The 24,218-nt window shown below is 44.1% G+C and overlaps 1 protein-coding gene across 1 annotated transcript in view; it reads left to right on the forward strand.

Annotated features, from left to right (window-relative positions):
• The window catches only part of ccdc102a (coiled-coil domain containing 102A), a 60,113-nt gene that overhangs the window by 24,256 nt on the left and 11,639 nt on the right, over window positions 1-24,218 (forward strand). The window contains exons 2-9 of the mRNA XM_031848237.1: window positions 2,515-2,969; window positions 3,939-4,349; window positions 10,295-10,536; window positions 11,730-11,838; window positions 15,056-15,172; window positions 15,357-15,566; window positions 22,360-22,530; window positions 22,991-23,094. Of these exons, the coding sequence (XP_031704097.1) occupies window positions 2,607-2,969; window positions 3,939-4,349; window positions 10,295-10,536; window positions 11,730-11,838; window positions 15,056-15,172; window positions 15,357-15,566; window positions 22,360-22,530; window positions 22,991-23,094 (1,727 nt within the window). The 5' untranslated portion in view covers window positions 2,515-2,606. The remainder of the gene's footprint in view (window positions 1-2,514; window positions 2,970-3,938; window positions 4,350-10,294; window positions 10,537-11,729; window positions 11,839-15,055; window positions 15,173-15,356; window positions 15,567-22,359; window positions 22,531-22,990; window positions 23,095-24,218) is intronic.

Genomic DNA, 24,218 nt, shown 5'->3' on the forward strand with positions numbered 1-24,218 from the left:
TGTGTGTGTGTGTGTGTGTGTGTGTGTGTGTGTGTGTGTGTGTGTGTCTGCCTGCCTGCTGTTCTGATGTTTGACTGGGAGACGAACTAGAGGATGAGATTTGGAACTGAAGAAACTGTGGTGTCGGTCACAGTGGGATTTACAAATGCAGTTCATACAGAGATTAAATACAACCCAGAGTATTTTTTTCTCCCTTGTCGCTCTTTGTTGTTGTCCCTCCCTGTTCAGGAAGAAATCTGTTGACAGTGTTTCTGTGGTTCTGACTGTTTATGCCTCGTTCTAACAATATAAAGTATAATAGAAAGTTTTGGGTTTTTTAAATGTCTCCTTGTCGACAGGAACCGTGAGCGAAGGCATTATGTCTTCTGCTTGACTCTCCGTCCGTTCCTTTCTCGTGAGCCTGATATCTCAGGTACATCCTGAGGGAATTTCCTCAAAAATGACATACGCTTTTCCTCAACTCAGCGTTTGCCAGGCGTCGCTCCTCTACAGCCCCGCCCTCGTCCTGGGCGGATCGGATCCATCAGAAATATGATGAATACTCTAGACATTTTACTTTCATTCCAGCTAAATATATGTAAAATACTGTGAGTCAACATGATCTGCTTGTATCATTTGTTTTCACAAAATCATCCCGTCATTTTAGTTTTACATGATTAAAAGCAGGGATATATGCTGAACTTAAATGTGACATGGTTCATTGCCACGGCTGGTCCCATGGTCCTAATGAAGGTCTCGGGTCACTTCTGGTGCCAAACTCGAGGCTTTAAAACGTTTGGCCTAAAACTGATCGGAGACGTCATGGTGACTACTTCCACTTATTTTACGCAGTCTATGAGACGGACCTAGACATTTTCTTGAATATGAGGGGTTAACGTGGAGTTACCCTCAGTTAAGCTGCTAAAGCTGAACCTGCTTCATTCCCTTCCCTTCCCTTTTCCTCCGGTTCCCTGCGAGTTGTTCCCACAGTTCCAGCTCTCCTCCGGAACTCCCCTCCGCCTCCTCGGGAGGGGAGAGAGGAGGAGGAGGAGGAGGCAGCAGGGGGAGGGAATCAGGAAGCAGCAGAGCTTTTCTTGGCCCAGAGAGTTGGAGGCCTTACCTCACCACAGCCAGAGATGGTATTTTACTCAAACCACAAACCCTGGCACCGACTGCAGAGATAAGATCAGCGTTCGCCCGCAGATCCCCGAGGAGAGATTACACAACGAATGTGTAATCACTATAAAGAACACCACGAAGTATTAAAACAATGTGAATGAAACGTATTTCATTATGAATCTACATGGTGGTGAGAGAAGGGGGGGAGGGTGATGTGGTCAAAAATATTGGTATTGGTACATATACTGCTGGATTTAGATTTATTATGGCAGGCATTGATAGGTAAGTACACAGAATATTTATTTTATAGTTATCAGTACAACTGTCAGGGGCATATTTACAGTTCTTTAATTATCAGAAGTGGGCGTTTGTCTGCAATATATCTATTCGCAACCTTTTCCATTTTTTCATGCAGCGCCTCTCCTTTGTTTATGATCATTATTTATTGCTTTGGATTAGCGGCTGCAACTCAAGGTTATTTTGTTTATAGATCAACCGTCTTATGAATCATCAGAAAACAGAAACATGCTTATCACAACATTGCACAGCACAATCATCAAATATCCCATTATCACCGCAAAGCCTAAAGAATATTCATCGTAACACCAAGAAAAGCTGATTATTCTCACAACTGAGAAGCTGCAACCATCACTCTTTGGACATTTTTGATTGATAAAGGATTAAAGAATACATCGATGAACAAAAGAGATGATTACTTTTCGTTCAACCAACTAAAAAAAAAGAAGATTTGTCTGATCTTTGCAGCTTTGATTAGAACACTTCCACTTTTCTACAAAAAGCTTGAGATTAACATGGTGTGGACACACTTCACAAGTCTGTTCCTTGTTTGAGCCAGCTGGTGTTTTTTTGGGGGGGGGGGTGTTTCCAACCCCAGTCAAGTAAAAACTGGCCAAATGTGTCGATCAAACCATAAAAATAGTGCGGGGTGCCATCATTGAGGATTATTTAATTATCTCTGTAGTTTTCGTGTGGTGCGTTTAGTGTCTGTAGGAACGTGGCCCTCAAAGAGAGGCAGAGATGAGGCTGTGAAAGAGAGGATCGGGTGGGCTGGAAGTGTCAAGGTTTTTCTTTTTTCACACTGGAGTAATTACAGCCACAGCTTCCAGTGAGAGTCCTTGGACATACATCACAGACGGTGTGTCTTTTAAGTTTCTATCTGTCACCGAGTCATCTGATCTCATGGCCATTCGTTAAGGTTCAGAATGCAGACGAGGGCTTTTCCTCCCCAAAGGCAGGGCAGTGTGTGTGTGTGTGTGTGTGTGTGTGTGTGTGTGTGTGTGTGTGTGTGTGTGTGTGTGTGTGTGTGCTTTCTTTCAAAGATGCTTTTACCGTCTGATCAACTTTGAATTGTTAGCTGCGTTACTTTACTTCCTGTCTCTCTGTTTCTGTCTCCAGACTGATCCGTGGCTGAAGAGGATGACGCTCTCCTAGAATCCCCCCGCTCACAACTCCCCCCTTCATCCTGGTCCACACCTCCGCCCTCCACCATGAACCACACCCCCAGCCCCCACCTGTCCGACGGCGGTAAGTCGTCCGGGGGCGGCCTGCTGTGCAGCCTGGGTCTGGGGTCCGACAGGGGGATCCGCTCCCCGGACAGCCTGATGCACACCCCGAGCCCCACCGGAGGAACCCCCAGCTCCAGCCCCCCGCTGCTGCTGTCGCCGGGGCTGGGAGGCTTCGGCCTGGGGTCCCTGGGGGCCATGGGCGACGGAGCCGGGGCCGACTGGGAAAGCAGGGAAGAGCTGAGGCTCCGGGAGCTGGAGGAGGCTCGGGCCCGAGCGGCCCAGATGGAGAAGACCATGAGGTGGTGGTCGGACTGCACCGCCAACTGGAGAGAGAAGTGGAGCAAGGTGGGCTTGTGGGTAATGAAGTCAGGAGGGGCAGTATACTGAAAAGCTGTGAAATACTGTAGCAATACAATACATTTTATATTAATCAATATTGTATGTAATAAGTTAAAATTGTCAGAATATATTTGACTTTAGATGTACTCACTCAGCTGACGGGCTCCACAGTGGTGAACCTACTGCTCCACATTTTACATCAGCAAGTAACTTAATGAAATGTTAATAAAACTCAACATTAAAATGCAACACAATGTGCCTGATATTAATCATACGCAGAAGTACTCGTTTAATGAAGATTAACAATAAATTAAACAAAAAAAGAATTAAAAAAAACTGAATTAAAACTAATTTTTTCTTTAGTTACTCACTAAATATTGAATGAGTCTGAGGACCAAAGTAATCCTTACTCAAGACCCACTAAATAGCTTTTTCGGCAGCTTTTAACCCATCTCACGACTCCAACTGCTAATGAAGACCGTGAGGATGTTGAAAGCTCTGGAAAAAGCTAGTAAGTGGACCTTGAGTGAGGATTATTTTGTCAATTGTTTATGGCAGTTATTACAAGGGACTTACTATATGACCTATGTCGACTCAGCTGTGCCATGTTTAGCTGCCTCCCACAAATTATGTTCATATACATTTAATTTAATTTAATTAGCATTAAGACATCTGTTTTTTAAAACTTGGATTTTTAAAAAAAAAAATGCAACATAAGGAAAGGTTTTCCTACAATAAACACTCACGATGAACGTTTTCATGGTAAGACGAATCAAAGCACTCGGTTAAGATTTCAAGAAAAATGGTGGTCAAAGTTAAATACCAGAACAATTAACACTGAAATTACTGAATTGTTTTATTACTAATGAAACGGTATATTCATGACTTGTTTTTAAAGATTAAAGTCTTCAGAGAAACCAACAGGCCCAGGGCTAATATGTTTATCTTTTATTGTCTATATGTTTTTTTTCCCAGGTGCGTGCGGAGCGTAACCGTGCGCGTGACGAGGTCCGCCAGCTGAGGCAGCGGCTGGACACCCTCACCAAGGAGCTGACCAGCGTCCGGCGGGAGCGGCAGGAACTGGCCTCTGAGAACGAGACCCTACGGCAGGAGACGCTGCGCCTCCATGGCGACCACACTCTCGACGCTCCTCCTCCTCCTCCTCCGTCCGCCCCCTCTCCATCGTCCTCCCCCGCGCACCCTCGCGGCGCTTCCTCCTCTCCATCCATACCCCCCTCCTCCCCTGCCTCCTCCTCCTCCTCCTCCTCCTCTCAGGTCCACGCCGACGGCAAGCTGGACAGGGTTGGGGAGGGACCGCCAGGGTCACCGGAGCCAGAACCAGTGCGGGACGTGGACTTGGACGGACAAAAGTTGCATCAACAGAAGGTGAGTCAACAGTGGACATTTGGATTAGAATGCATTTTATTTTTTCCAAACTGGTATTGAGATTAAATGTTTTTTTGTCTTCACTTTGGTCCAGACTGAAATATCTCAACCACCTTTAGATCGATCGCCACGAAATATGAATCCACCTTTGGAGAGCTCCTGATCTCTCTGCTAGCTCCACCATGAGGTTGACATTTGTGGTTTTAAACTGAGATCACATGTAGTCATCCTTTTATTGTGTCAAACAAGGTGCTTTGTATAGTTTTGTAATATTAAAAGAAAGAAAGAAAGGTTCTCAAGGGACATATCAGAATTGCTCCTTTTTTTCCTCAGCTGACTGGAGGGGTGTGTCCGTGTTTGATTGACAGCAGCTGGTGCACGAGGGACCTTGGCTCAATCCCAATCTCCACCCTCACGGACTCACAGACTGTGAGGCGCGCTCCCGCAAAGTCCGTGAGGGTTTAGGGCTGTCCCACTGTCAAATCGTCGAGTGTTTGAGGGCTCTCTTGTCGACATTTTGAGCTCTTTATGAATCTTCTCCGTAAGTCCGCATTTCTGCAGACATGTACCCCATCGAGCCCTTCGGGGCTGTTTTTTGGAATCGCCCGCTTCGTCTTGTTTTGAGTCAAAAGGCCGCAGCCTGACCAAAGCACTAGTGGCATTTTGTCATTATCTATATTCAACGTTTTTTCTTCACAACCTATGAAACCTGCTGATGTTTATTAATCAATAAGGATGTTCAAAAGCATAATTAATTCACCCTAATTCAATTCAAGTCTGACGATGTCATCATCTTTTGGTCTGGGACCAGGTGAAGGGCATTTCCTCTTTTGTCCAAAAATGATGAATCAATGACGCAGGTTCAAGTTTTCATCCTTTTTTCATTTATCGTGCGATTGTTTATTATGCTAATGTGAATTAGCATTTGGCCTCGTGTTCTGTGCTGCTAAATTGCTTGACGTCAGCGCGCTCATGTCCTCCTCTGCTGCTGTACGGACAAAGTGACCCGAGCCTCAGTGAATGTAGGCCAGACTGGCTGCTGTATCTCCAGCCCTGTTAGATCGCTCACCAAAAGTGTGTGTGTGTGTGTGTGTGTGTGTGTGTGTGTGTGTGTGTGTGTGTGGGTACCTTTAAATAGGACACCCCCTCCCCAACACACACATGTTCTCATCATGCCGTCTTATCCCCGAGGGCTCTGTGTTGCTGCAGTACTTTTTCTCTGTCAGCCTGTTTTTTTTTTTTGCACCCCATCCTGAACATAAAGCATATATGGTTGTGTACAGACCTACTGCTTCGCTCGGCCTCATTCATACCGACAGACGAGACGCTCGAACGCCACTCTGAAATGCTCTGCGGAGGGCCATTTGATACTGAAACAGGAAGTGAAAAGGGAACTTCTGGAAAGTCGAGGCCTACAATATGACAGCACGTTCACTCTATTTGTCTAGACGGCACATTTAAAAACAATATATACCCAATGTAACATTATTGTTTATGTCATATTTTGTTATTTTGGTGGTCTTTAGAGCACAGAATTCCCAGGAACCATTGCGTATAAAAACGTCAGCAGCTTCATACACAAGACGCTTCTCTCCCGATTCCTCCCAGAATTCACCAGGAGCTCCCCGTTGTTCATCAAGCAGCTTCATACAGCTCAGTTGTTTCGCTCAAGTTGAAACATTATCAACTCGCAACTTGACATGTGACGGCCCGGGCAAATCTCCATCTTACTCACGCGTCTTTCCGTAAATGAAAGACGCGACTGCAAACTTCGCTTCGCAGTCTGTCGGAAAACACAGTTACTCTAGGATCTTTTTTTATTTCGCTAAGGTACTTTTTATGACCCGTCACATGGAGCTTTCTCCCTTCTTTGGTGTTATGTCTTCTTGCCTTCGCTCCCTATGACTGATAGAATAACAATATCTGGACACTGGCGTCATTGATAGCGGCAGCAGAGTTCCTGGAAAATTAAAAAAATTTAACTAAAATATGTCCGAAAAGTGACATGTAATAGTGGTCAGCATATCCCCCAGATTATCTATTTGTCCTGTAATGTCCTCTCAGCTGGTGTGGACCTGTCCCTCTGGTCAGGTGTGGAATCATGTGGGATGACTTTTTTATTTTTGATAATTGCTTCTAAGCGTCACCGCCGCCGGCAAGGCCCTAATTTCCACCGAGGACAAAACAGGACGTGTCCCCCTCACTTTCCTTTTTTGTCCCTCAAAATCCCACTTTTGTCCGAACCACTTTCATAGTCTCGGCGTTGCCTTATATCGGACAGAATGGAGCGGACGGATTCAAAGGTCTCGACCCACAGCTAAATAAATCCACCTCCCGTTCACTTCCATTCCACAGAGAGGCGGAGTCCCTCCCTCATGACATCACTTGCGACACGTTTTTGGGGTGTGTAGTCTTTCTAATGACGTGTTTTCTTACGTCTTATACCTCAACAGATCTACGAGAAACTGCAACATTCTTCACACGCGAAATAATATTTTATATTGATAAAACGTCAATGTGTAAATAAATACACAATTCAAACTGGATCATAAAAATTATTTGTGTCATTTATGCTTACAAGGTTAACCTCTCCCTATCATTGCATATGCATTTTAGGGAGGTTCATGCAAATGATAGGAGGAGACACGCTAACAGAGGTCAAATTACATTATGTATTCTATCTTTACCACCGAGGCCAAAGTAAGCATTTTCTCCTCTGAGCTTATCGGTCTTGCGCTGCTGAACTGAGCAGCTCTCCTTCACTGGCAGCATGTCTCCTGGAGTACCAGCACCGGCTGCGTAATGATCTGCCGTCTCAGCCAATCAGGTGCTGAATACACACAGAGTGTAACCGCAAACTCAATGAAAACCACAGCGCACGTTTTGGCAAAAACCATCTTATTCTTTCGGTCACTACTCCAAAGCCGCATGCCTATAAGGGAGGGTTGGATCATAGATGGACTGCTGTCTGACTATATTATTATGAATAACATGATATCAATATTTTATTTCTTAAATATCACAATCACTGTCGATACCAGCAGATGCCAACAACCCTAATCCCATCTGACAGCACTGCTTTGACCTCTTGTGTTTTTTCCAGTTGCTCTGTATCTCCCAGTGTGTCTACAGCAGTGGTGGGCCCCTCTGTTTCTTTGCAATCGTATGCTGTCTCACCACACACACACACACACACACACACACACACACACATACACATACGTGAGCATGGGAGCTGTAACCTCATAAAGGAGCCTGTGCATCAGTGAATAGAAATCACTGTCACTGCCTGTCAGACTTGACCTTCAGCTAGCTCAGGATGGGGGTTTCCATGGTAATGCACACACACGCGCGCGCACACACACACACACACACACACACTGGGACACAAAAATACACACCGAGGCTGCAGCCTTCCGAGTAAGCCATGATAATGTGGCTAACTGGTAGCCACACACAGCAGAGCCTCATTTCCTGTCTCCGTCCATTGTTCTGGTTCTCACACACACTGAGTGCTTCCACATGTGGCTCAGGATGGGGGTCTGGCTCACCGGGTCCCTCTGCTGGGGAGGACCTGTAATGACAGCAGCAGCATCGCAGCTCTGTCTTCCTTTTGGCATGCCTGCAATGTAAAGCTATTGAAGAAGAATGTTATGTTTGTAGATTGACCTCAAGAACCATTTCAAACATTTCTAAGCGTTTGTATCATAATCCCAAAGCATGCGGAATAGTATTAAACCACAGATTTGAAAATAACGTAGGTCTCACGGAAGTTCCTCTCCAGAGTTGGAGCAACATTTCTTGATTTATATCACAAAAGTGAAGCCAATGCGGATAGTGCCTTCAACCTGCATTCTTTCTAATGGCCATCAGGGGGCGACTCCTCTGGTTGCAAAAAGAAATCAGATTGTATGGAAGTCTATGAGAAAATGACTCTACTTCTCTCTTGTTTTATTACCTCAGTAAACATTGTAAATATGAGTTTATGGTCTCAATCGCTAGTTTCAAGTCTTCTTCAATACAGAATGATGTTCATTTAGTAAGTTATGGTCCCTTTGAAAGTCACAGACCATAAAGCAGGGTATGCTTTAGGGCGGGGCTACCGTGTGATTAACAGGTCGCTACCACGGGAGTTGTCCGTGTTTTTGTCTTAGAACTTTATCCCTATCACAGTGTGTTTTCTTTCAGGAAAGTTAATTGCAACATTTTGGTTGCCTAAAAATGTCTTATTCAGCATTCGGTTGTACTTAGCTCAACCCTCTCGTGTCAGTTCTGCGTAAAATCCAAGATGGCGAACTCGAGGCTTCAAAACCACAGTCCACAAACCAATGGGTGCCATCACAGGTGACTACGTGCACTTCTTATATATAGTCTTTAAAGTTGATGTTTCAAAATATAACTTTTAAATCACAAGGTAACGCGGGCCTGTTATTGCTAATAATTTACAGGAACATGTGCTTATCACCAAATTAGCGGAGCTTTGTTTGCAACTATTCTTCAATAAAACAAGTCTACTAATACTGCAGGGAAGAAGAGTAAGCAGCACAAAAAATGTCAGATGATTTTATAGGACATTAAATGTGTTTATCCACCGTTTTACAGTGGCTTCTTATAACTAATCCCCATCCGATCACAAGTGTCTTACTGAAAAGACATTGTAACCACGTCCTTTGATATTTCTGAGGAACTGTTAAAGGCATCACAATAGTTATTTTTGAGAAAACCATGCAGCCTCTGGGAGACCCAGACCTCGCATGTAACATCTGGAACATGCTGTGAAGGATGAAGGGTGGGGAAACATTTGGATTTTTACTGTTGCAGCGCCAAAGCTGACAGATTTACTACGTGTAGAGGAGGACAAGCTCTACGTTTCCAATTTAATGTCTGTGAAGGCCATTAAATAGAACGAGATGTGAAAATGTTGCGGTCGGAAGAACCCGGCCAAGAGTTTTTAGGGTTCTCGTTGGCAGAAACTTTAGAGATGATCTGCTGGATGAAACCGTTTGCTTTGCAGCCTTGTAGGGAGGAACGGAGGGCGGAGTGGGAAACAGCGAGGACAGAAGAGACAAATATTGTTTTGCGAAAGAGGCCCATATTTCTGACAACCCCTTCAAAATCAGGCCCGTCCATATGAGTCCGTACAAGAGGTACGGGTAGTTTGGAATCAGACTGAACTTAACCTGAAACCCAAAGGAAGCTTTTTATCCCGGCTGATGATTTATCAGGAGTTATGGAATGTGACGAGGTTAGCAGATTATGGGGTTGGAAACTGCTTACAACCCTTTGACGAGACTTTAGTACAGACGATTTAAATAAAGACGCGGTCACACCAGTTTTTTTTTTTTGTGCAAAATCATTTTTCCGATGGAATCACTTGCAGGTGCATTCATTTCAACACCGCGCTAAATATTTAGTCAACTCTCCTGTCGGGGCGGACGGATATGATCTGTGGCCACAGTGGCCCAATCTGCAGCTTTATTAGAGCACCTTCATGGATCAAAATGATTGCTGGGGACAATTCAGTAGTTGCTGTATATGTTGGGATGTGTCTCATACCTAGTGGACTATTTTGTGGAATATTGCACATATTCTATTTATACTTTCACACTGAACTTTTGCAAATCCCCTGGAGAATATTTTGGATATTTTTGCACAAAACTACATCTTCCAAAACTGTTCTTTCATATTTTATTGTCATTTTTTCTATTGTTTCTTGACTTATGAAGTATTTTTTTCTTACTGTGTTTATTGTTATGCACTATTTCCCAGCGGTATGCGTTTGGATGAAAGGATAACTCTTTTACGTTCATAAAACTGCTCATCTCAAACTAGACTGCTTGTGTTTCTTGCCCCGTTGGATTTAGTTGGAGTGACCTCACCTTGATGTCTGAGTTTCAGTGATACCCCGGTACAAAGCATGTCCCTCATATCATTTTCTCTGTCAGGACTTTGAGGTGCTGGAGTCGGTCCTGCGTTCCAGGGCCCCGGACGGTGACACTCAGGAGGCGTGGGAAAGCCGCGGCGGTGTCAACCCGTCCACCTCGCGCTCATCATCCGGTCTGAGCCGGCAGGAGCGCAGCAGGCAGCTGTGGGAGGACATCGGCACGGTGGAGGAAGACTCCAGCAAACTCAACGCCCTGCAGCTCCGCCTGGACGAGTCCCAGAAAGTCCTGCTGAAAGAGAGAGAGTAAGAGAGACAGAAAACCCCAAACTGTGGCATAGATGTGAAGTGTGCAGTCATGTTTAGTTACTAGTTATTTGGCAGATTAATACATAACCTACAAAAAAATCATCCCACTTCTTAAATGCAATACATTCTTAAACTACCTGACAATATGTTCCACCAGAAGCTCCACTTTTTTTCTCAAGGCCATTGAAGAGTCAAGACTGGATGTTGCGTTACAAACTGGATGCATGGTGGAAACGTGGATGTTTACAGGTTGGGAAAGAGTCCAACGAAAAGAGGCTATTAGTTGCATTATGGGAAGAGCAGGGTCTAGTGTTTTTGTAGGTTGAGCCGAGGACTAAACGTCAGGATCACAGACTACCGTATATAAGAAGTCATCGTGACGTCACCCATTGGTTCGTGGACCGCAGTTTTCAAACTTCTGTGATCTGGCTGTCGTCATCTTGGCTTTTTTTGTGCAACCGATGAACGGAAGTGACCATATTTGAGATTGAGACCATAAACTCATGTTTACAATGTTTACTGAGGAAATAAATCAAGCGAGAAGTAGAGTCATTTTCTCATAGATTTCTATACAATCAGACTTCTTTTTGCAACCAGAGTCGCCGCCAGAGTGACCATTCCTCTGCTTTTTTTTCTTTTGGGAGTCCAAACATTTATGTAAGTATAATGCTAAATAGCTAAAGTACCTCATTAAATACAAATGCAAGACTTAAAAGGAACTGGACGCTACTTCCACCACAAAAAAAGGTATTGGTGGTTCTGCTCTCAGTTGCTCAGTAGAGGTTCCTCATACTGTATGGGTTTGCATCTATAGTGTTTTCTCCTTTATTACCTCGTTAAGAATGTTACCAACCTGTAAGGACCAGTGTAACTACACCACTGCTTATTCTACACTCAGTCAAAGTAATGGCCTTCTCTGCTGACAGGAAGTGCACAATATACTTTTTTTATTTCCTGTGTGAGACATTTTCAGCCATGTGAATGCCGGCAAAGCACTAAAATGTGAGTGTCATGTGTAAAATGTGGGACCTGACAGGTATGTTAGATGGTGCAACATGCAGTAAAATGTGAAAAATCCCATTTTTATTTCTTTTTAAACACGTTTGACTCAAATAATAACCCGCTCTGGCTCTAGAGCAGCATGATTGAGTGTGTCGTGTCTTTGTGTCGTTTCCCCCCCCCCCCCCCAGAGACAAGCTGGCGCTGAGCAAGAGCATCGAGAAGCTGGAGGCCGAGCTCACTCAGTGGAAAGTGAAATACGAGGAGCTCAGCAAGACCAAACAGGAGACCCTCAAACAGGTGAGACATCCGCGACCACCACTCCGCCAGTCAGACAGAACGCGTCTGCGTTGATCTACTGCTTTACTGAACGCAGACAGACGTCGGGTCACTGTTGTAGCAGGATGCAGCCGTCCTCTACTTTCTGTTGATTCCACAAACAAATGTAATGACTGCACGATTGAGATAAAGGTTAGACTACCTTCAATTTTCAAACGGTAGCTGCCGGCGCCTTCATTTACCGTCTGAGCCTCTGAAGGAAGTGGAGCTGGCATGACACCCGGGTGGACACGCCCCTTTTCCCAACCTGATGCTATGTGACACCCTCCGAAGTAAATTTTAACTAGATAAAATCAACGGGGATTTGGACAATTATGGTTTGAGAGTTTGAGAGTAACAGATATAAGTAGTCACCGCTGAAACGTTTTCACTGTTTACTAACCCTGCTTCTGTGACGTCAAATGTGACACACCAGGAAAGAAATAACAGGTGACACACCTCTAATGCATGGTCCACTGTCAAACGGAAAGGAGTCTATCGCCTATCCGTAGCAGGTTTTACCGTGTTTAAAATACCTGCATATACGCTCTAATTCTGGTGGAAAAAGGGGTAAAAGAGTGACTGCATCCTCCCCCTGGATGGAGGCTCACTCCTTCAGCTCCTTCGTCCTGCTTATGCTCAGCTGCAGATGGTTCGATTCCACCCAACAAAGGCACGACAGCCCAACAATGACATGTTGAATGCATTCAGCTCAAAGCACCACTGTGCCTCCGAGCTGAGCTGCTAGAGAGCACTGACCAGATACCATTTATTCTTGACATTTGTTTGCGATTTGAGGCCACTGAAACCTTTAATGTTGGAGAGAGACGGCTTTCATCCGTCAGCAGCCGGGACAGGGTCTTTGATTCAGGTTTGGTCGGACTTTATTGGTCTCAGGAATTTTGGAACGCGTTTCTTAAACAAATCTGAAGCAAAAAACTGAAGCTGTAGCTGGCAGCTCATTTAACACAGAGGCCTCTGCATGTCCATTCTTAGTACACTTCTCTGGTTGCCAAGAATCAGCTCAGAAGAAAAGTGTTCCAGATGTCCACGGTTCTCTGTGGATCAGTGCAAGAACCGCACCTTTAAGATCCGTTCTTGAGTCACTTGTATGAGTGATTTAGGAGAACTTGCCACATTCACCAATTTTTTCGTATTTTCTTGGTACAAAATAACAATTTATGAGTTGTCCCAAACCTGTCGGAGGAGTCGATCAGTCTGCTGTTATCCAAGCTGAAGTTTTTCACTCACGGATTGTATATTTCTTTACTTTGAAGTAGTTTTGAGTTTGTCTTTAAATTACACATTATCCTATTGGACTCTGCTATTCAAATTCAAATACAATTCAGATTTTTATTTCATATAGCCTAACAATATGACCATTCATCATTTGTTTGAATTGGCTTTTGATGCCATTTTATAACGCCACAATATCAATATGAAATCTTAAATTATTTGACCTTCTCCATTGCGATCATTTCAGGTTCTTCTTTATTCTAGTGACAGTTGGACACAAGATGGCGCCAGCGTCTTGTTGACGACAGATATCATTTAGTATTCTAAGGGGAGAGAAAAGGAGGGCGTGGGGGCCGAAACATATAAGAGATGTGTAGATGAGGTGACGGTGGGTGTTTTTGAAGATAAGCGGGGTTAGAAGAGATGGAGATGAAAGCGGGATAGGGTGAAGTGACGGAAGGTGGAGACGGGGCAGATGAGACACGGGGCCGGGATAAGATAAGGACAAGGAGGGATGAAAAGGGACGGTAGAGGAGGCCGGGTCACCCTTATCTACGCGCTTGTTGTCCTAGATACTTCAAGATCACAGGGGATGTTTGGCTCCACAAACGGCTTCCTTTTTTAAGACGGGAACAGGAGCGTCTCTCCTGACAAATGTGCAGATAACGCTAAATGTCAAGCTATTGCAAAGTTTGAAGGAAAGCTGTTGTTGAGATGTTGAATGATTGAATGATATTTTGTCTTTTTGGTACTAAGCAAGTATGAAAAATGAAAGGAAATAAAAGCAACGGTTCGGTCATAGGACCTTGGTTCTGTCTCCGCTCTCATCAGCCTTGTTTCAAGCTTGGATTAATGTGAGTAAATAAAGAGCTGGTTTACCCGTCACTGTTGTCAGTTCACCCGATAGGTCGTGAATCAAACATACTTACGGTCTGTGCATTGAATAAGCAAAGATTAATAAAGTGGATCTTAAGCAGCTTTACTCCAGTACTCAGCTGTCATTGTAGAGTCGCTGCTCTGAAAACAGTGAAAGTCAAAGGAAGGAGAATTTCCAGCTGATTTAATACTGCTAGATTTTAATGGTCCCCCAGCGTTCTCCCAAACACATTAAAGGGTAACTTTGGTATTTTTCAACCTGGACCGTATTTCCCATGTTGTTGTGTCTAAGTGAGTAATGGGGACATTTTTTTTTTAAACGGGTCCAGTATTGAAGGAGAACTAAACAGGCTGCAATGTGAACGCTCGGGGCTACTCGTCACCGTTAATGTACGTCCACTAAAAGTGCTCGTTTTTGTCACTGACAGGCAATACACAGCCTGTGTATTGTAAGTGTGTGACGACATTATGGAAAGTACCCTACAGAGAAATCAAAGCTTTTTCTTTACCTATTGCTTGGTCAGTTTATTGCTGTGCGTCTCGCTCAGAGAAGTCTCGTTCTGAAATCTTGCGTCACGTCCACATTGTCGAAATCGGGTCAATATATTGCCACGACACCGAAAACCTTTTAGATAACACTCAGCTACGCTTTCTGTACTCCGACCCATCAAACTTTGACAACACCGGCATGCCTGTCTCCAACTCCGGCAACAAGTCACATGACACGATAACAAACAGACCGGATGAAGCGAAGGGTAAAGAAAAAGGTTTTTATTTCTCTGTAGGATTTTTTTCCATAATGTTGTCAGACACTTATAGTAACAGTCTGAACAGTCAACAAGCACATTTAGTGAACGCTCACTGACGGTGAGGAGTTGCCCCCAGCGATTACATTGCAACCTGCCATCTGCAGTGTTCTCCTTCAATACTGGACCGATTTTAAAAAGTGGCTGTCACCATTAGTCACTTGGGGGAAGGTGTTGAATAAATACCGAAGTTACCCTTTAACAATAAAGGGCAAGATAAAAAAACCCAACCCCATGACGCCCTGTCTTACCCCCCCTTCTCTCTTCCTTACACCATCTAGCTGAACCTGCTGAAGGACATGCACCAGGACGAACTGGGCCGCATATCTGAAGACTTGGAGGACGAACTGGGAGCCCGGACCAGTATGGACAAGAAACTGGCTGAGCTACGAGCTGAGGTGAGAACACCGGAGAGCAGAGAAAGTGGCGTGTGAGGGAGGAGGAGTGAACTGCAGCACGGAGGGAAAGCTTAAACCATCTCAAGGCGCACACCGTGGCAGCAACGCCAGCGTAGTGGCGGATCTTCTTTACGGCAGCCTTGTGGAATCCCTGTGTAAACAGTAGCTGGTGTCTCTCCGTCAGATGGAGAGGCTGCAGGTGGAGAACGCCGCAGAGTGGGGGCGCAGGGAGCGCTTGGAGACGGAGAAACTGGCCCTGGAGAGGGACAACAAGAAGCTGAGAGCTCAGGCCGAAGACCTGGAGGAGCAGCTGGCCAAGAAGCGCCGGCAGGCCGCCTCGGCGCTTGACACCGACCTCAAGGCCATCCAGACCGAGCTGTTTGAGAAGAACAAGGTGGGCAGGACAATCCTTCTTTTTATCGATGTCCCAGTGTTCGGTAGGTCTTGGAACGGTTGAGGTGTTGAAGGAAAATTCCACAACATTACAGTTGTAATAAACTACACCATTACATACGCACTGATGATATCTCTTTACATGCAAGGAGATTGTGCCCTGTTGCTTGATTGAAACACGTGTGTGTGCGTGTGTGTGCGTGTGCCTGTGCGTGCGTGCTTGCTTGAGAAAGAGAAATTGATTGTGTTTTGTGTCTAGTGCTGAAACCATGGTATTGATCCGGACAGAGAAGGAGAAACAGGGCAAGCGATTAAGACACTGGACACACACACAAACACACTCTCACACACGCACGCGCACACAGGTTGATTGATAGTAGAATCATCTTCAGCCAGGGCTTTGGGCATCACTACCACCGCACAGATTGATGTTCACTGTCAAGCTGCAACGCACTCTCGTGCACGCACAAACACAGTAATAGGGGGTGAGAGTGCAGAAATTGATATTTTGTGTGGACAGTGTTTGACCAATTGTATAGGCTGGTGATAGATGTATGTGAGGGTGTGTGTGTGTGAGCTCATCAACTCCTGACTGATATATGACTTTGGGGTCCCCTTTGTGTCGCTAAGGCGAAAGCACACAACACACACACACCCGATATCGCGTGGCATGAAAATATTTTCAGGGGATATCGGTGTTAATTTTGTAATTTATTTTAGATTTAGTCTACAATAAATGCTTTTTTAGTTCCTTCTCATAGGATTTGATCTCATCATTATCTGATGAGACACAGATGGAATGATTAAGAGTGTGTTGCTGAGACAGAGTACAGGTCTGGAACAAAGTGCATTTCTCCTGATTTCTGTTTGAAAAAAAGCCATTTCAGTGTTCAATGTTGGGAAGATTTGTGGCTTGTGAAAAATGGGAGCAATATTTCCATTGGTCGACTATGGAGCAAGAGAATCGGATATAATCTGTGTTGTCACTTTTCCCATTGGAGTTAATAGACTCCAAAAGAATATAATATAATAGAATAGAATAGAATAGGCAGTGGTTTTTGTTTGTTTGTGTAACGTCACATCTATAAAAATGCAGAGCGAAATTGTCCATAGGTCAGGGGTTTTGGGTGTAATTTAGCCTGTTTACACATTTGGTATCACGTTTCACAGAATCATATACGAGATGCTGACTGTTAGTCATTCAAAGGCAAGGCAAGTTTATTGATGTGGCATCTTTTAATACACATCAGGCACTAGAACAACATTTGAAATGTATGGCCAGCAGGTGGGGTCGTTTACCCAACATGCACCTCTCTGGCAGGACGAAGACGGTCAGTCTTCAATCTTCTGAGGTATGGAGACGTTTCTGCTGCTTGAAAAGCAGATGTACCTCATGCTAAACGATAACCCACGGTGGCTGTGGAGTTGTTTTGTCCAGCGATGAGCGCTGCCTTGACCTGAGGTCAACTTGTCGTGTTTTCCGGGAGATTGCAGCAGCTCTAGTCTTCTTAAATGACGCTTTCAGCAGCGGGCTGGGTGGCACGGCCGAGCACCGGCAGATGTATGTGTAAGTGTTGGTCAACGTAATGGCCTCCATTACCAGGGTTATTTATGAAGCTCTCAGGTTTATTTAATGCTGCAGTTAGCAACAGACACACACACACACACACACACACACACTGACACACTCAATTATAACCTTTCAAATGGGGAGAGAGAGAGAGAGAGAGAGAGAGAGAGAGAGAGAGAGAGAGAGAGAGAGAGAGAGAGAGAGTAATTATTCCAACCATTAAGTTTGAGCAGAAACGCAGCGGGGTGAATTAAGTCACATCAAGATGTGTTCACACCAAATGCGCGCGAAATAATTTTGAAGTTTTGTGTGAACACACCTTCAGAGGTTGGAGGATGAGTACAGCGAAGAAGATGAGGATCAAAGAGGAGAGAATGGGAGATGAAGAGAGGAATAGAGAAAGAGAGAAAAAAGAAACTGGGAGAGGGGCTGATGGAGGCAGAAGGAACCAGCATGGCCGAACTCCATTCAGTGATGTGGATCCCAGGCTGGCCCTGGCCGGTTTGTGTGCCGTTTGCGTGCCGTTTGCATGTTCTCCACGTGACAGGGTGTTTTTTTTCCTCCAAGTTCTCCGGCTTCCTCCCACAGTCCGTGAACGGTAGGTAGTCTGTCCCTATGTGTCGGCCCGTGTCACAGCCCGGCGTCATTTCCAGGCTGTACCCTGCCTTCGCCCAATGTCAGCTGGGAATCGGCTCCACCGCGACCCTGAAGAGGGTCAGCGGTTACAGATAACAAATGGACGGATGCTCTGCCTGGATGTTGTAGTAGATCAGGTGCTCAGCAGCTCAATCAAGGAAAAGTGCAAACAGGTGTGCCTCATTATGTCCTGTTAGCTGGGAGGGGCTGTTAGGACGTAGGTGAGAGGTGCTGTAAATTAAATTCTGTTATATTTTGGGTTTGCTCATTGATATGGAATGAGCACCACCTCATATGGGTTTTATATGAGGTTGCAACACACGCGCGTTAAAGTGATCATCGGGATTTTGAAATGAATTTAGCTTTTTATTTGATCAGAAAACATGGATATACAGAGATGAATAAAGATGTCCTCATGCGGATTCATACTGGCTGTCATAGGAACTAAATGCTGACTCAAATATTCGTTTACAGATGCTACACAACACGTTAATTGTTACACGTTGTATATGCACACATGACCACAAACTCTAGTTTACTATACGATCATATACTATGTATACTTTCATGTCCGTTTCCATATTCATGTTTATTCACGCTTCTATCAATCTGACCTCTAATATTTCTGTCCTCCGTTGTGTCTTATCTACGTCTCCTGCCATTGTCTTCCTCCTCTTTTATTGAGCTGAACTGTTCCGGCCAATTAGGTCGGTGCAATGCCCATAAGTCCCTCCCCCACTGTGTTGCTCCAGGCTAGCCCTGGCTATAAACCCAATTGTGCTATTTGCCGTGTGTGCGTGTGTGTGTGTTTAAGAGAGACTTCATTGTCTAAATAAATGCTAAATTCAGTATGGCAGAGGGGGGAAGGGAGATTCTATGTGTGTGTATGCAGGAATATGCAAGTGTGTTCCTAATGAGCTGCAGTTATGTACATCAGTTATTTCCACATCTGATTCTGTTTTTTATTTTTCTCACATCAAATACCTTTTTTTTTGATCGAATAGATGAATGTGTAGATTATATTTCCGGGCATAAACCTGTGTTTGTATTTGTGTGTCTTTTAGTGGAACAGATGTAGCAGCAGACTTCAGGGTCTCTCCAGTCAAGGAGAAACATTTAACAGGCAGTGTGGCGTAACACACACACACACACACACACACACGTACACACACGTACAGTAACGCACACATAATTGTGCTTTTGTGTGTGAGCATACAGACACAGATTTGGCACAATATACATAAACCCATAATAGAGTATAAGCGTCCACACACACACACAGACACACACGTATGTACAGAGGCATGGAGGCACATATTCACGCTCATAGATCATTCAGTAATCCCTCATGTTTAATATAGTCAGGGACTCCCAGCCTCTCGCCCTCCTCCCATTCATCCGTCAACCCCCACCCCCCACTTCCTCCCCTGCCCTCTCAGACATTCATTATATGGTCTTGAAATGATGAAACTGCGAGGAATATAGAGGTTCCTGGCCCGAAAGTAGAAATCCTGCTTCATTTCATTTCACCAGGCCTTTTGTCCGACGGATCACAGCGCAGGGAAAGCATGTCATACCATATTTATACCTTTTGGTGCTGTGGGAAAAAAATGGCTCAGATATCTGTGTGATATCTAATATTTACTCTAATTGATCATGTCTTTTTTATTTGTTTTTTAAATTTGTTTTCTAACCAGCAGCCTTTTTTCTAGGTGTCCTATTTCTCAGGAGCGTGGATATTTTGGGATGTCCTGTTGACCAAAAGAGGAGAGTCTTAAACAGACCTGTAGGGAAACTGGTGAAGCGACCCAGAAAAATATAGGAAGAAGACGGGGCAAAAAACAAATAGTTGAAACTAGGGATGTCACGAGAACTGATGCTTCGGTACCAAGTCGATGCCAAAATTCTGAAAAATGTTGAGGTACTGTACTGTACGTACTAAAGTCGTCCCCATAGAAAATGTGTTTAGGACGAACAGAGATCTTCCCCACGATGCCTTCGAGATGAACGCAATTTTTGTATGCATGTATAACTATCACTCTGCAAGAGACAGACTGAACCCGGCGCTGACGCATTACAATCCAAAACATGGCAGTTAACTTATTATCGACACGTCCAGGCGACTCGCACGATTCTTTCCCTTGTAATGCCATGAACACTACTACTCACAATACGAAAGCATAATTATTGTTAAAAGAAAAATTGAAATGAATGTAAAAAAGACTTTCAACATTTTCATTGGATTTTAAAAGTTGAATTGTAATTGCTGTCATACATTATGCACACACAAATGGAAAAGGTAAATATCCATTTTATTTAATGATTTTATTCCAATATTGTCAGCCACAGACTAATATAGGGGACCCAGTGAATGGTTGCCTTTTCTACTTGATGGATGACACAAACGACTCAGATTATCAGAAGTGATTTACTTTCAGTCAGCCAATAAGTAACCAAACAGCTGATGATTATTTCAATGTCGGGGTATAGGATAGAATAATAATTAGGTTTATTCCCTTAAACGATTAACTATTCCTTTAAAAGAAAAGGTGGGTGATATTCTGAATACCTGGGACAGTTCCAAATGTGTATTAATCCACTGCTGAAAATAGTCCCCACTATAAGCACTACTTCCTCCTGCTTGAGTAACGTTTGATAAGAAAAACTACTGTGAACTGCTGTTTTTAAGGAAATAAATGAGCCTTTTTTAGAAAGTAGAGAGAGACCGATTGAAACATGTTTTTTTTTTGACAAAAACAGAAATATAGAATAATGCCAGACTTATCCTTTTTATGCATAGCTCGTCTTTCTCCAGTTGGCCAAAGCACAACATGTCATGTAATCTCACGTGCAGGCTGCTCTTTCTGTCTCTCGTCTTTGTTCTCATGCTTACCTTTTATTATCCTATAAAATACCACCCTTCCAATTACTACCTCCCCCTTCCTTCTCCTCATCTGTCTCCTCATTCCCTCCCCCCTGTCTCAAGCCCCCCCCCCCCCTCCTTTAATTATTCCCCTCCGCATCACCCCGCCGCTCTCTTTGTTTGATCTGGCTCTGGGGTTACAGTATTTTTGTGGCATTCAGGCATTCAACAAAAAAAAAAAACCCTCGAGAAGTTAAAGCTCATTCCGTGTTGATGGCTAGAAGCATCAAATATTTAACAGATAATAAAGATAAAGGGTGGATCAAATGGATCAAATACAGATAGCGATAAATAAATAAATAAGTGAAGGGCACTTCCCACTCCTTGGTCCCGGCTCTGGGTTTTATTGTTCCTGGAGATATCTCATTTCTCTCCATCGTATTGTTGCACAAACGGGGAAAAGGCTTTCTTGGAAGCGTCTCCGTCTGGGGAGCCGTCAAGGCTTCGGACAGCCGAGAGGGAGGCCGAATCAACGGCATCAAAGTACATGGAAGTGCAGTGAGTGACAACGGTCCATTATTGATGAGGCCATTAGCTTCGCAAGTGCAGACCTTCCCCAGCTCATTCTAAAACTAAAGAAACCTGTGGAGTCGAGCTTTTTTTTCTTGGCTCAAACTCAACCACAACCACGATTACCTAGAACTACAGCCCGATAAATAGAAGGGGAAAAAACTGCGGTTTGGAACGCGACCAAATGTTTAGAGGCCATTACACCCGCGCGTGTCTCTCATCAGTGCATCTTGGATGCTGTTATACTGGTGGCGGTTTACTTGGCTGGAGATAAAGGGCCGTTCCTAGCTCCACTCTCTGTCCTGTACAACACCACAACTGGCTTTGCCAAAGTGCTTCCGTCCTCACTGACTACAGCCTCGTTTCTCTTGCATTACGTGAAGTACCCTAACGCACAAATTTGTCTACGAGACTATTTGGTGTTTATTGGCCCTAAAAAGCCAGTGTACCACCTGCACAAGATGCTGTTAGCTTTCAGCAGATGCAATTATTGTTGAAAGTCTGAAGATGCTGAATGGGAAGTTTGGTGGGAGTTACCCTTTTTGATTTCACTGGATAAAAACACAATGATTGAATTCATATTGGACTATAAGATGTTTGGAGTATTTAGTGTAGCCTGACTAATACATCGCCATATGTTATGGGCAGATTTAAGTTCATATTATTTATTTTCAAGCACAGAAATGCCACACTGTTTGAGGCAGTTGACCCCATTATTTCTTCTGACCAGAGAGCACTGACACATGTATTTTGCAACTGTAAAATGTCCCACCAAGTACATATTGCAGTTATAATTCCAAATTTTAAGAGTAATTTAATCCAGTTATTTGCTTTACTGAGAAGATTTAATAATTTGGTATTTTCGAGAGAAAAGGGGGATATGTCTATGACGAGGACTTGTAGTCCACACCTCAAACTACAAGGCAACCTCAGGTCCTCACGTTGGTCTTAGTTGTCTTGACTATAAGTCCCAGTGAAACAAACTGCAGAGCGTCAGATCAGTAAATGTTTGGTACTTTTACTTAAACAATGAACCGATTTAATATATTTCTCAGTAGTAAATGAGACAGAAGAGCCGGTTGACCAGAATCCAGCTCTGCCTCGGAAACACGAGTCCTTAAACCCGTCTTCTCCGTCTGTCTGCTCCGTCCTCAGGAGCTCGCCGACCTTCGCCATGTTCAAGCTAAGCTGAAGAAGCAGTTCCAGGAGAAGACGGTGGAGCTCGCCCACGCCAACCGGCGGGTGGAAAGCCACGAGGCCGAGGTCAAGAAGCTGCGACTGAGGGTGGAGGAGCTCAAGAAGGAGTTGGGACAAGCAGAGGACGAGGTAGGACCACGCCTGTGCATGTATTCGTAGTTTCAAAAGAGACCGTCATTGCCCTTGACTATTCCACCAATCCAAATCTCTACCAATCATTCCAACAAACCAACCAACAGCTGCACAACTAAAGACAAAAAACAGGTCTCTTGTGATTCTGACAGGAAGTAAACAGGAAGTAGCCCCTTTGGATCAGCTAGCTTTGCTAACTGTATCAGGATGGGGTACCCGCTGGCAGATCAAGCTAAGCCAGTTAGCAAACTACGTATTAATCTTTAGTAATAACAAACATGTATTCCTTATAGTTTCATATGTAGCGTGAGGCTACTTCCTCAGAGATTACAGACATGGTATAAATATCAGGTGTGTGTTACCCTTCCGACGACCCAAAAGCCGTCAACCTCAATTAATAATTTGGTGAGACTTATGAGATTGCCTATTACAAATAAGCATGTTACTGTGTATCCAGTTGGATGAGTCCCATAACCAGACCAGGAAGCTGCAGAGGTCTCTGGATGAGCAGGTGGAGCAGACTGAGAACCTGCAGGTACAGTTGGAACACTTACAGTCAAGGTAAGATAAACACACACACACACACACACACACACACGCGCACGTCTACACACATACACACACACAGTGAATGCAGAGAACAGATTTCAGGTGAATGTGCCAAGTATCTCTTCACGTGAGGCTTTGACGATCAATTTGTGCATAACATGTTGCTTCTTTGAAGCAGAGTAACACTCGGTATCACATTTGTTGTCACTTCCTGTATCACATCCCTACTTGAGGCTGTCCATTGGCACGACTCGGTTGTAACGGAGGCTAAGGTAAACACGGTACAAACATGCCTGGCTCAGCCGGTTGAGTGATTTTCAAATGAGTAAAAAAAAAACAATATCAATCATCGCTCCCACTTCTAATGGAAGCCGTATCGCTCCTAGTGAGTCCCAGAGACTTCAGTTCACATTAAAACTGTAGGTGTTATCTGCCAAGTGGAATATTAGCTGTACGTTTAGCAGGTCTGATCCATGTGCATGTAAGGTAACGTGTTGTGCATTTAATATTGCAGGCAATATTACAGTTGGTATTACATCATGGACACATGCTGGGCTGGTTTCAACACGGTCTGTTTTAAATAGAAAAACCAGACAAGGAGGTGTGCAGCAAGTGGAATTCTGAGACAATTAGGCCCCATTTACACCTGGTGTTAACATGTGATGTGTATCTGGATAATGGCATCCGACCCACGGGTCTTTATTTACACCTGGTATTAAAGTGCATACTTGTTGTCTCGAGTAGTTAGCAATTAGATCAGCAGGACTGTCAACAAGGTAAGACTGGCTAGATAACGTTTCTGGCTTACTTGAGTTAGGTTAAGCCTTTCAACTTCTGTATTTTTGGTATTTTTCCTTTTAATACCGTAAAAAAGCAGATATATTCTTCACTCTAGGTTTCTAGCGCCACAAAATATTCTACACTAGTATGTTGTTATCGAAATCCACAAAGACATTGGAATATCTTAGAGAAGGCTTATGCCTAAATGGAATTTTTGTTCTGTCAGCATGAGTGGTGCCGTGTTTAGCAGCAGCACTCGCACTCCCAAACTCGCCCAGACAACCATGAAGGCACTTACTCAAAACACACCTTGTGTGTGTGTGTGTGTGTGTGTGTGTGTGTGTGTGTGTGTGTGT

The sequence above is a fragment of the Anarrhichthys ocellatus genome, unplaced genomic scaffold (genome assembly GCF_004355925.1).
Source record: "Anarrhichthys ocellatus isolate YVR2014 unplaced genomic scaffold, GSC_Weel_1.0 scaffold8, whole genome shotgun sequence".
Taxonomy (NCBI): Eukaryota; Metazoa; Chordata; class Actinopteri; order Perciformes; family Anarhichadidae; genus Anarrhichthys; species Anarrhichthys ocellatus.